General features: G+C 44.0%; 1 protein-coding gene across 3 annotated transcripts in view; it reads left to right on the forward strand.

Moving 5' to 3' along the window:
• Positions 1-13,367, forward strand: part of PUS7 (pseudouridine synthase 7) — a 330,471-nt gene that overhangs the window by 190,192 nt on the left and 126,912 nt on the right. For all 3 annotated transcript variants that reach the window (XM_086967051.1, XM_086967056.1, XM_086967062.1), the window contains one exon: positions 6,655-6,815. In XM_086967051.1, coding sequence (XP_086823177.1) covers positions 6,655-6,815 — 161 coding nt within the window. The remainder of the gene's footprint in view (positions 1-6,654; positions 6,816-13,367) is intronic.

A 13,367-nucleotide genomic window follows, 5' to 3' on the forward strand; every position in this document is an offset into this window, starting at 1 on the left:
GACGCTTCCATTCAGAACATTATTTGCTACCTGTTCCACCTGTACCAATGCAATTTGGCGTACTCTTCCATCCGCATTCATTTGTCTGCGATGGCAGCATACCTTCAGAATAGGCAACACCTATCCCTTTTTAAGGTCCCTGCTATCAAGGCTTTTCTGGAAGGACTCAAAAGGGTCATTCCACCGCGGGCACCACCAGCTCCGGAATGGAACCTCAATGTGGTTCTTACAAGGCTGATGGGTCCTCCCTTTGAGCCACTGCACTCTTGTGAGCTTCAGTTTCTAACTTGGAAGGTTGCTTTCTTAGTAGCAATTACATCGCTACGGAGGGTTAGCGAGTTGCAGGCGCTCACCATCCAGGAACCTTTCTTCCAAGTACACGCTAACAGGGTGGTGCTCCGCACTAACCCTAAATTCTTACCCAAGGTTGTATCTCAATTCCACATGAACCAAACAATTGAGTTACCAGTGTTTTTTCAAAACCCAGAGTCACTGGCGGAGCGGATGCTCCACACCCTTGATGTTAAAAGAGCCTTGATGTACTACGTCGACAGGACTAAAGATTTTCGTAAGACCAAGCAACTCTTTGTTGCTTTTGCCTCACACCACAAGGGAAATGCTATCTCCAAAGCTGGGATCGCTAGGTGGATAGTGAAATGCATTCAGATCTGTTACGCTAAAGCTAAACGCACTCTCACAATTCCACCAAGAGCCCACTCCACCAGAAAGATGGGGGCCTCTATGGCTTTCCTAGGTAACATTCCCTTAGAAGATATTTGTAGAGCAGCTACATGGTCTACCACACATACTTTCACTAAGCATTACTGTGTAGATGTGCACTCTAAACAGCAGGCAGCTGTTGGCCAGGCTGTTCTCAAAACGCTTTTTCAAACGGCTGCAGCTGGCACGGGCGGCCGCCGCTAATGGAGGGACTGCTATGTATTCTATGCACAGATATGAATTCAGCAGCCCACATGCCTCGAACTGCAAATGCTACTTACCAGTAGGCATCTGTTCTTGGCATGTAGGGCTGCTGACATTCATATCGCCCGCCCTCCTCCCCGGCGCCTGTAGCAGCTGCAGTATTTTTCTTTACACATATTTTCATACTCTTAGCATAGGGCATCACTCACATATGTCACTCCATCTCTGCCAATGGCTAAAAACAATCTGGGGATGGAGGCGATGCCCATGCGCACTGTAGTCCAGGGGAGGAGCCACCTATCTCGTGATACTTCGAAGACTCTTCCAGGACAACAATGTGCAATCATCCGGACACAACACTAGGCGGCGATCTATGCACAGATATGAATGTCAGCAGCCCTACATGCCAAGAACAGATGCATACTGGTAAGTAGCATTTGCACTCCTTGACGCCTCTGTTAAGCTCACAGTGTCACAAGCAGCTAACATATGGCGCATCGCCAATACTCAAGCGTTATTGGCAAGATATGACCGAGCACATTATGATGAACATCTGCCAGACAAATACAAAAATAGGGCTAATGAACTCGTACAGGAAGGTACAATCATCACCAACACTTCCATTTGCTGTGCCCTAGATGCCGCAGATACTGCCTCAAGGGTAATTAACATCAGCGTCCTTCTCCATAGACATGCCTGGCTACGCATTTCAGGTTTCAAACCTGAAGTACAAAATTCCATCTTAAATCAGCCATTTGATGAGCAACACCTATTTGGCCCTAATGTAGATGTGTCTTTAGAGAAAATGAAAAAAGATACTGACACAGCCAAATCTATGGAAGCCCTGCAATCACAGGCTCCCAGACGTTCTTTTCGTCCCTCATCATATAGAGGTAACACAAGAGGCTACTCCTCCGATAGCCCTTCCACGTCCTATAAAGCCCCTAACCAATCTACATTCACTAAGGGCTACCAAAGAGGGGGTTATGGGGCAACAATAACAAAAGCAGAGGCAAAACCAACAACTGCCCCTCTACCTCCACCCCTACCCAATGACTTCCCTCCTCTCCCCCCCACCATTTCACTCCTGTGGGGGGAAGACTACAACAATTCCTTCTTGCCTGGATCAACATCACATCAGACAGGTGGGTGCGACAAATTATGCAATCAGGTTACTGTCTAGAACTAACGTCTACCCCCCAAACATCCTACCCAAACAGCGTCCAATGTCACAAGAGCATCTATCACTGCTAAAGCAAGAAGTGATATCCTTGCTATAAAAAAGTGCAATACAGCCAGTTCCTCTGCACCAACAAAACAAGGGACTTTACTCCCTATACTTTCTTATCTCAAAAAAGGACGGCTCTCTAAGGCCTATTCTAGACTTCAGCGGTACAAAGGGGGTGGTGATGGATGAAGCATCTGAATCAATCAAACACTCACACCCAGTCAAAAGATCTGGGTTTAATCCATCACCGTTCTTTAGCCCACTCTGCCACCCCAGTTCAGACATGGCTATATGCAAATCAGTCTGACCCTGTGCCTCATGGGAACAGTCCAGCCCGAACTGCCAAGCCATGTCTTCCCTGGACCGGAAACAAGCTTCCGAGGACCGGTTTCTGGCATTCCAGCCGTTTTCAGCCCGACTTGCTTGAATCCAGTGGCAAAGTGAGCAAGGGACTCACGTCTGAGCATACCCTGCCACACTTATGGCGGCCAAAAGCGGTACAAAAGGGGGTGGTGATGGACAGAGCATCTGAATCAATCAAACACTCACACCCAGTCAAAAGATCTGGGTTTAATCCATCACCGTTCTTTAGCCCACTCTGCCACCCCAGTTCAGACATGGCTATATGCAAATCAGTCTGACCCTGTGCCTCATGGGAACAGTCCAGCCCGAACTGCCAAGCCATGTCTTCCCTGGACCGGAAACAAGTTTCCGAGGACCGGTTTCTGGCATTCCAGCCGTCTTCAGCCCGGCTTGCTTGAATCCAGTGGCAAAGTGAGCAAGGGACTCACGTCTGAGCATACCCTGCCACACTTATGGCGGCCAAAAGCGGTACAAAAGGGGGTGGTGATGGACGGAGCATCTGAATCAATCAAACACTCACACCCAGTCAAAAGATCTGGGTTTAATCCATCACCGTTCTTTAGCCCACTCTGCCACCCCAGTTCAGACATGGCTATATGCAAATCAGTCTGACCCTGTGCCTCATGGGAACAGTCCAGCCCGAACTGCCAAGCCATGTCTTCCCTGGACCGGAAACAAGTTTCCGAGGACCGGTTTCTGGCATTCCAGCCGTCTTCAGCCTGGCTTGCTTGAATCCAGTGGCAAAGTGAGCAAGGGACTCACGTCTGAGCATACCCTGCCACACTTATGGCGGCCAAAAGTGGTACAAAAGGGGGTGGTGATGCACGGAGCATCTGAATCAATCAAACACTCACACCCAGTCAAAAGATCTGGGTTTAATCCATCACCGTTCTTTAGCCCACTCTGCCACCCCAGTTCTAGACTTCAGACCTCTAAACATATACATACAGTCAGACCATTTTCACATGGTCACACTCCAGCAAGTCCTTCCTCTCTTGTTACAAGACGATTTCCTGGCTACTCTAGACCTCAAGGACGCATACTTCCACATTCCCATTCACAAAGCTCACAGGAAGTATCTAAGATTTGTGATAGAGAGACAGCACTATCAATTCAAAGTACTCCCATTCGGAGTCACAACAGCACCAAGAGTATTCACCAAGTGCCTAGCAGTAGTGGCAGCACGCTTACGAAGACAGCACATCCACGTCTTCCCGTACCTCGAGGACTGGCTCATAAAAGCCAGCTCATACATTCAGTGTGTACAGCAAACGCATGCCACTATTCAACTGCTGTACAACTTGCGGTTCACAATAAACCACACCAAGTCCCATCTACAGCCATCCAAGATACAACAGTACCTCGGTGCCACAATAAATACCTCCAGAGCGCTAGCTTATCCCACTCCAGTAAGGATAACCAGCATGCAAGCTCTTCTCACAAAGTTTCAACCACAATACTCCCTGCCAGCACGAGTGTTCATGCAGCTCATAGGGATGATGGCCTCTTGGATTTTTATAGTGCCCCATGCAAGACTACAAATGCATCCTCTCCAAGAGTGCTTAGCACGTCAATGGAACCAGGCTCAAGGCCAATTAACAGACCTAGTGTTGGTAGACGGTCAAACTCCTCACTCTCTGCAGTGGTGGAACACCAAAAACCTTTCCAAAGGACGACCGTTCCTAGAGCCAGTTCCTCAGATAGTCTTGACAGCAGACGCATGCCACCTACTGCAACACACCATGCAAGGAAGGTGGACTCCACAACAGAAACTACTCCATATAAATCACCTGGAGTTACTTCCCATATTCTTAGCACTGAAAGCTTTTCAAAAACATGTATCAAACAAAGCTGTGTTAGTCCGCACAGACAGCATGACAGCCATGTATTACATACAAAAGCAGGGCAGAACACACTCCCTGCAACTCTCTCAACTAGCACAGAACATTTGGAGGTGGGCTATACCTCAAAACATATTCCTACTAGCCCAGCATGTTCCAGGAGTACAAAATACCATGGCAGATCTGTTAAGTCGTCAAACACAACAGATCCACGAGTGGGAACTTCATCCGCAAGTTCTTCAACCATTCTTTCAGATGTGGGGACAACCTCAGATAGACCCCTTTGCCACCCACGAAAACGCCAAATGCCCAATCTTCGCCGCCAGGTATCCACACCCACTGTCCAAAGACAATACGATATGGATGAACTGGTCCGGCAGATTTGCGTATGCATTTCCACCTCTACCATTCATGGCACTAGTAGTACGCAAACTACAGCAGCATTCTCTAACCCTCATCCTAGTTGCTCCAACGTGGGTCAGACAGCTGTGGTACACCACACTACTACAACTGTAGTACCACACCAAAAACTATACCTATCTCCACACCTTTTAACACAGAACCGTGGAGAGATCAGGCACCCGGACCCAGCTCAGCTCAACCTTGCGATCTGGCTCCTGAAGTCCTAGAGTTGGGATATCTTAACCTTCCTTCAGACTGCATGAATGTCATCAAAGAAGCTAGACGTCCAACCGCTAGAGCATGCTATGCAGCCAAGTGGAAACGCTTTGTAATATATTGTCACAACAACAATATTAATCCTCTAGATGTGTCTATTCAACACATTATAGGATACTTACTACACCTCCAAAGATGTAACCTAGCCTACACTTCTTTTAGGCTGCATCTCGCTGGCTGCTATAGCAGCATATCTTCAAAACAGGCAGCATCTATCTCTGTTCAGAGTGCCTGCCATTAAAGCTTTCATGGAAGGCTTAAAAAGAATAATTCCTCCCAGAGTACCACCCTCACCTGTGTGGAACTTAAACATTGTTCTCACTAGACTAATGGGACCTCCCTTCGAACCGTTACATAAATGTGAACTACAGTTCTTAACATGGAAGGTTGCTTTCCTAGTAGCTATTACTTTGTTACGGAGAGTTAGTGAATTGCAAGCTCTAACCATTCAAGAACCCTTTAAGCAAATGCATCACAATAAAGTTGTTCTCCGTACCAATCCAAAATTCCTTCCCAAAGTCATATCCCTCTTCCACCTCAATTAATCTGTGGAACTGCCAGTTTTCTTCTCGCAGCCACAAACCGTGGCAGAAAGAGCTCTTCCTACCCTAGATGTCAAAAGAGCATTGCTATACTACATTGAAAGAACACAACCTTTTCATAAGACCAAACAACTCTTTGTGTCTTTCTCACCACCACACAAAGGCAACCCTATTTCAAAATCCGGGTTAGCAAGATGGATTGTCAAATGCATACAAATTTGCTACCACAAAGCTAAACATACGCTATCCTTTCCTCCTAAAGCCCACTTTACAATGAAGATAGGGGCTTCAATGGCATTTATAGGGAACATTCTCCTAGATGACATATGCAGAGCAGCTACATGGTCTACACTGCACACATTCACAAAAAACTATTGTGTAGATGTGCAAATAAAACAAGAAGCTAATGTGGGCCAGGCTGTTCTCAAAACACAATTTCAAACTACTGCAACAGATAGGGGTGGTCGCCGCTAAGAGTGGGTACTGCTATATAATCTATGCACAGTGTGCAATCTGCAGCTCACATGCCTCAAACGGAAAATGCTACTTACCAGTATGCATCTGTTCTTGGCATGTAGAGCTGCAGAGTTGCATACGCCCACCCGCCTCCCCAGCTACCCATGTCTGTTCCAGTATTATCTTAATTAGATTCAACCTACATGGACATCCTACTTTTTTTTGCAAAGCTCCATCATTTCCCTAATGGCGAAAAACAATCTGGAGATGGAGCCGAGGCCCATGCGCAATATGGTCCAAAGGAGGAATCACCTATCTCGTGACTTCCAAACAGCTTTTCAGGACAAAAACAAACTGCAAACATCCGGGCCCAACACTAGGTGGCAATCTATGCACAGTGTGCTACTCTGCAGCTCTACATGCCAAGAACAGATGCATACTGGTAAGTAGCATTTCCTTTTTAAACATTTACCTCCAACGTGCTACCATGACCTGCTTCAAGAGTGTTTCTTGTTGAAGCAGGTTTCCTTTCATTAATAACAAATAGACCGAAGGGAATGTTGTACTGTGCTATTTTTTGAATTTGACAGATTATGTGTGTATTTTTCGAATTTGGCTGCAGCTGAAAGAGACTATTTAGTTAAATGTAGAGAAGAGTGGGACAAGACGAAAGATCCAGAGGCAGCTCTCCAGAAGCTTACTGTGAAAAGATGTGTGGAAGGACAGCTACTACGAGGACTTTCAATGTACGGCTTGAAGAATATTATCGCTGCATTTGGCATTGTGAGTATACCTATTGTAATGAACAGTTCTACGTGGACTCTTAAGCTAAACATGTTCTTTTCAACTCCTCTTTAAAGGGAATGGGTTTCTCATAGTGTTTTTAGTAATCTTTGTTCTTATAGCTTTTGTAATGATGTATGTGCTTCTCCTATTCTTGTCTGTCAGAAGACTTGCTTAAACTAAATGTTTTTGCAAATATGGCTGACCTACTTTCTCTAGATTCACTTTCTGATCATTTAGAAATCATCCCATCGCTGCTTTGCTAGCATGTGCCTTTACTGGTAGATGTGCCTTGACCATGATGATGGCATTGTCAAACCTCCGTTTAAGGTGTTTTCATTTTGAACAGGTCCATTCAAGCTGTAATACTATTAGGGATGAAAGTGGGTTCTGGGAGTCGATAGCGAATGCTACCAACAAAAACTGTTACATGCTAAAGAACAATTTTTCACTGGTGAAGCACTCTTTGTGGATTACCAACTCTCTAAATGGAATACCAAACAGTAGCTAAGCAGAAAGGGAAAGTATGGGCAAAAATATTCCGCAAATATGTTTATCAACATAAAATTTACTGAATTGCATTTCAGAAAGTGTTTCATGAAGACCAGGTTGCAACTCTTTATACTGCATAAGAGAAATATATAAACATAGCCGAAAATAATGCAGATTAAATGATAGTGTTATAGATTGAAAACTAATGTTAAGACTGTTATATTAACTATTTTGGACAGTTCACACCAGTCCTTAATAACTTGTATTTGTTGAGACCAAATTTGCACTCCATTTCCTACCCATCTGTTAGCGATGCTAGAGATACCCAGGGCTTGTGAATTATTCTTCGGACGGTGTGGTACGCTGATCTATTCTGCCTGTCACGGTGCCCTCCCCTTTCACTCAGGGCAGACCTCCTCTTGCAAGAGGAGGGGTATGTTCTGCAACCCAACATTCAGACCCTGCTCCTTTATTCCTAGAGATTGAGCGGGGAAATAATCTTCCTGCTGAGTTGATAGACATGATTTTATCACCCCTCCACTAAATCTGTTTATTCTAGCGATTGGTCCTGTTTCGTAGCTTGGTGCGCTGAGGTGGATGTTGACCCTCTTCAAGATTTGCTTATCTTATGTGTTCGCTTTGCGCTTTCCTTTGCCCGGCAACACTGCATCTACCAAAAAGCTCATTATCAATGGTAAGTACCTCATTCTTCACTTTTGTGTTTGAGAACCCTATCTCAGATAGCCATGGTTTGGCCCTAGACATTGCGTTATCAGTAGACTGTGCTCTGCCTCTACCTGATGGTTCATTTGACCTGCATGGGAATATGCCTCTACCCTTCTTCAAATGGCTGCATAATTAGAATTGTCTTGAGCAAATGCTGTAGTTCAGTTAAGTGCCAACATTGTTTTTTTCCACTTTAGCCACTGTTAAGAAAATGTGAAATAATTCCAAAAGCATGCATAGAAAGTACATGTTTTCAATAGCATCTTTGGGCATAATACTGAGAAAGGCTTTTTCTTCACTAGGATGGTAGTTAAGCTGGCAGTTGGCTGTGTGCACAGAACACAGGCACAGTTTACCATTTTTAGAAGCCTTTGGTATTTCCCCTATTGTGTTTAGGGATCCTTCAAATCTGAATCCATACATTAGGTGAATAGTGTTCTCTACGACTTGACTGCAGTGAGATTCACCCTGAATTCCTTTGGGTTCTTAACTCCCCAAACATCTTTCAGGACCTGGACTGGTGGTGGTCTGAAGAACATCTGTTGGCGAACATTTCCTTCCTTTCCTTGGAGCTTCTGTCACCTGGAATAATTATTTGTATGGCTATGTAGCCAAGGAGGCCTCTTCTAAGCTCAACAACATATGGTTTATGGGTGATCTATCGCTGCATTTGAATATCTTGGGGCTGTGAAGCAAAATACCTAGCCCTGTTATGCTTTACTTCCTTAATGAACTCCTGTGTCAAAGGCTGCACTATGGTTATGTTCTGTGTGAAAGTGTGATGGAGGTCCTTCCACTCCCCTATGAACACTAGTCATGGAGATGTGGCTATAGACTTAGTAAAAGGAAACCTTCCTCTCTGCCACAGATTTGTTGGTGGTTCAGACTGCTCATTAGGACAGACTCATCAGACTGTGATGAATTAATGTTGCACAATGGGTTGTTGCCCTCTGTTTACACTTCAGGGGATTTGTTTAGACACTATTATGCTTGCAAACATCACTTCGCTGAAGGGTGGATATCCTTTCCTCTTTGGGGCTGCATTCCAGTTGAGTTGATCATTGTTTCCTTTTGCCTTTTCTTTGATGCCTCTTGTTCCCAAAATGGTTGGCAAGGTTAAAAGAACTCTAATGTGCTGCAGAAGTCTGCCCAAAACATTTCGGCTCTAAGCTTGATTAAAGTAAAAGTGGAAGCTTTCTGACATCCTTTCAGATGGGACGAGTTTGTTCTAATTGTGGGGTGTAATAGAGAGTGTGACTTCCCCATCCTTCAATGAACTTGCCATGCCTGGAAGGTTTCTGTAGTTGTAACTTATGATGTTCTAGGAAAGTCTTAGGATAGCTTGCCAATCATTCAAACAGCCAGAAAGATCTCTACAAAACAACACAGTATGAAGACAACAAGCCTGGTTTGACCACAGGGCTCTGGGAAGGAACGATAATCAGGTCTCGTAGGTCACTGATCATGATTCTTCGTTACATCAGCCACCTTGCTGTGATTAGCACCGTAGAAATCCACATAATGGTTTCCTTTCCAAAGGAAGTTGTGAAAGTTCCTTTTAAGGGACCACCAGTATGTACCTTACATTTGGATATCAGAGTGTTTGACAATTGTGTGGTGATCCGACAACAGGAGACAAGTTGCAGGAATAAACGTTTATTTCAGCTGGGCCATCAGGCAGAGCGGTAAGAGCGCAGCCCCCTGACAAGCTGTTCAAACACCAACGACTGGTGCAGAACTCAAACACAGACTGAGTTCTACACTGATTATGGTTCCAAAAGATAACTGCACGAGCCTGCTTAACACAACAAGGAGCACGAACCACTACATAGGTCTTCCCCAAAAATGCAAAAGAAGAGAAAAAAAACAAGAGCTGAAGAAGAATGAAGGAGAAAAGAAGAAAACACAATAAGCATAAAGTAACCTACAAGAAATAAGTGCAAAAGAAACGCAGTAATCTACAATAAGTAAATACATAAGTAAAACACACTAATTCAAAACCTGTAAGAAGAAAAGTTAACATACATTATTACAAGAAGTCAATGAAGAACAATATTCCTGTGGAAGGAAGAGTCAAAACTCAAACAAAATCTAAGTCCTATAAAATGCAGGAATGTTCCTAGACCTAGAACTACGCCTCACGACAACTTGTGCATGACTTGTAGACTTAATATGATCACACGAGTTAGACACACCAGACAAGGCATCAGTAATTCTTACCTTCACCAAAAAACACTTGTTCCACCACTGTCCATACTCCAATTTAACATAATCCCCCTTCACCTGAGTGATAGTGAAAGGAGGACCAAATTTAGGTCCACCTTTCCACACATGAACAGGTTTTTTAACATGCACGCTATCACAGACAAGCAACCTAAGTTCATTGACTCTTTTCCTGTTGTCATCTACTCATCCAGCTTTGTGAAAAGGTCGTGGTAGCTCTGCATCCCCGCAACTACTCAAAAGGAGACAATCCTGTAGAAGAGTGCAGAGTTGTGCGATAAAACCAGAGCATGCTCCTAACGGCATTACTAAAAGAACACTTTTTCGCTAAGGCCCACTGAATGCATTCTCCCAAGACCCTGTTCATACGTTCTACAAGACCATTGGTCTGTGGGTGGAAAATTGAACAGTTGAGATGCTTAACACCACTAGTGACAAGGAATTATTCCACTTCACTAGCTAAAAATTGGGGACCATTATTAGATACCAAAAATTCAGGGAAACCTTCTTTCCAAAAAGTTTCTTGAAGAAATTTAACAACGGATGTGGAAGTAACCTCCCTCAAAAACTTGACTTCAGGCAATTTGGTTTAATAATCCATCAAAACCAAAGCAAATTTGCAAGATGCATCAAGCGCATGGGAAGGACCAATGATATTGATACCCAATTTCACCCAAGGTGCAGAAGGTAACTCTATGGGAGAAAGGGGAGAAGTGGACAACTTGGCAGTCTTGTCATAACTGGAGCAAACAACACAAGACTTGACAACATCCTCAAACTTTGTCCATCATGGGCCACCAGAGAGTCTCACTCTTTTTTTAGTCATAGTGGAACCCAGGTGTCCTTCATGGGCACGGACAATGATACCCGCTCTCAAACACACAGGAGGAATAAGTTTGTCAAATCTCATAAGTAGACCATCTTCTATGGACAACTCATCAGCTACTTCAACATAGGTTTTGAGTTCAAAACTCAAGTTTCTCTCCATAGGCCAACCTGTCTCCACATGCCTTATAACAGACAATAATGAAATATCCTTGGCAAGGGCACTCTGCCAATCATTCTCTGTGATAGCACATAGTTGTGGAATGTCTACAGCAGCAACCATATAATCTTCCTTGTCATCCTCACCCATAACTTTAGGATCTTCAAAAATGTCTGAGGAACGTGACAGATAATCCGCACAATTATTTTTGTTACCTGGAATGTACTCTGGAGAGAAATCAAATTGTAGCAGTTTGGAGGATAAGCGAGCAATACGAGGTATAAACTCCCTAACATTCTTCCCACTTAAAATAAAAATCATCGGCTTGTGATCTGTCTGGAGACAACACCTTCTTCCCCAAATCTAATTTCTAAACTTCATCACTGCCCACCAACAAGCCAATAGTTCCTTTTCAATTACTGAGTACTTTTTCTCGGCAGGGGACACACTCTTGAGGCAAAACCAATGGTCCTAACCTCATCATCCTTGACTTGACTCAACACAACACCCACTCCAACATTGCTAGCATCCACAGCCACAGTGCAGGGAAGATCAGGGTCAAAATGCTTGAAAAATCTGAGTGATATAGGTTGTTCTTTGACCCACTCAAATACCTTTTGGCAATCATGAGTCCATACAAACCCAAACCCCTTCATGAGCATTTGAGAAAAGGGTCTTAACTTTGTAGCAAAGTTTTGCACAAAGCATGAATAAAACTCACAAGCCCTAAAAAAGACTTGAGCGTGGTCTTGTCAGAAGGCGGTGTGGCTTTCACAATGGACTCTACTAAGCTAGGCTTTGGAAGAATACCCTGCTTAGTGATGAGATGTCCTAAGTATTCAACCTCTTCAGCTAAGAAGACACACTTGTCTCTGCGCAAAACGACACCATTGGACTGAAACCTAGATAACACCTCTTGGAGGATGGCATCATGGGTAGACCTGTCAGGAGCAAAAACCAAAACATTTTCCTGAAAGACAGACAATCCATCAATTCCCTCGAGCATATTATTCATCAGACATTGGAAGACCGATGCCGCAGATGCGAGGCCAAACAGCATGCGAACATACTAGTAAGTACTAAAAGGAGAAACAAATGCAGTGAGATATCTGGATTCAGGAGCAATTTCTACTTGATAAGCAGAGGCTATGTCTATCTTGGAAAACACCTTAGCATCCTTCAGTCCCGCTAAAAGCTCAGTAAAATTCAGGAGAGGTTGTGAATCTACCCAAATTTCCTTGTTTAGGCAGCGGGGATCCACTTACACTCTTACGTTCTCCATTCTGTTTACGAGCTACTACCAGTGGAGACAGCCAAAGAGAAGAGTCCACTGGTTCAATAATCCCCTGCCCACACATGGAAATTAACTATTTCTCAAGATCTTGTCTAATGCTGAAAAGAACGTTCCTGAGCTTGTTTTTTACGGGTCTTGCGCCATATATGTCACAATGATTGTGTGCTGGTCGTCACTGATTTTTCCAAGCTTGCCAGAAAAAACTTGAGGGAACTTGTTAATAATTTCCTCCACATTCAGATTGTCTCGCACTACTAGAACTTGCTCTCTGGTACCAGGCCTGAGTACCATTCCAAATAGTCCCTGATGGAACCACCCTAAAATGTTCAATCCTTTGTGAGCGACATACACTTTCCCCGCAATTTTCCTCCCTTTAAACTCCATAATGTCTTCAGTGTAACCAGAGAGATCAAATTTTACGGTCTTCATGCAAGACTGCTTTGCGATCAGAAGGCAACAACAGTCTGTTTGGCCAGGTCTCCTCAAAAAGACTCTAACTGATCATGGAAATACGAGCCCCAGAGTCCACCAAAAGTTTTAACACTTTATCTCTAACTTGGATTTCAACATAGGGGTCAACGCAAAGTTCAGGATTGCCCACCTTGACTGTTTCATCATGGAAAACAACAACCATATCTCTTAACTCCCTAGTGATAGAGTCATCATCATTGTTGTTCACATCATCTTAAACACATTTGACTGTAGTGGGTGGTTTATTTTTAGCAGCTTGGCAAACCTTCGCAAAGTGTCCCTGTCTGTTGCACAACCTACAAGTAACTAATCTAGCAGGACACTTGCTACCATACATGTGGACTATGTACCCACACCTGAA

The sequence above is a fragment of the Lissotriton vulgaris genome, chromosome 1_1 (genome assembly GCF_964263255.1).
Source record: "Lissotriton vulgaris chromosome 1_1, aLisVul1.2, whole genome shotgun sequence".
NCBI classification, from domain to species: Eukaryota; Metazoa; Chordata; class Amphibia; order Caudata; family Salamandridae; genus Lissotriton; species Lissotriton vulgaris.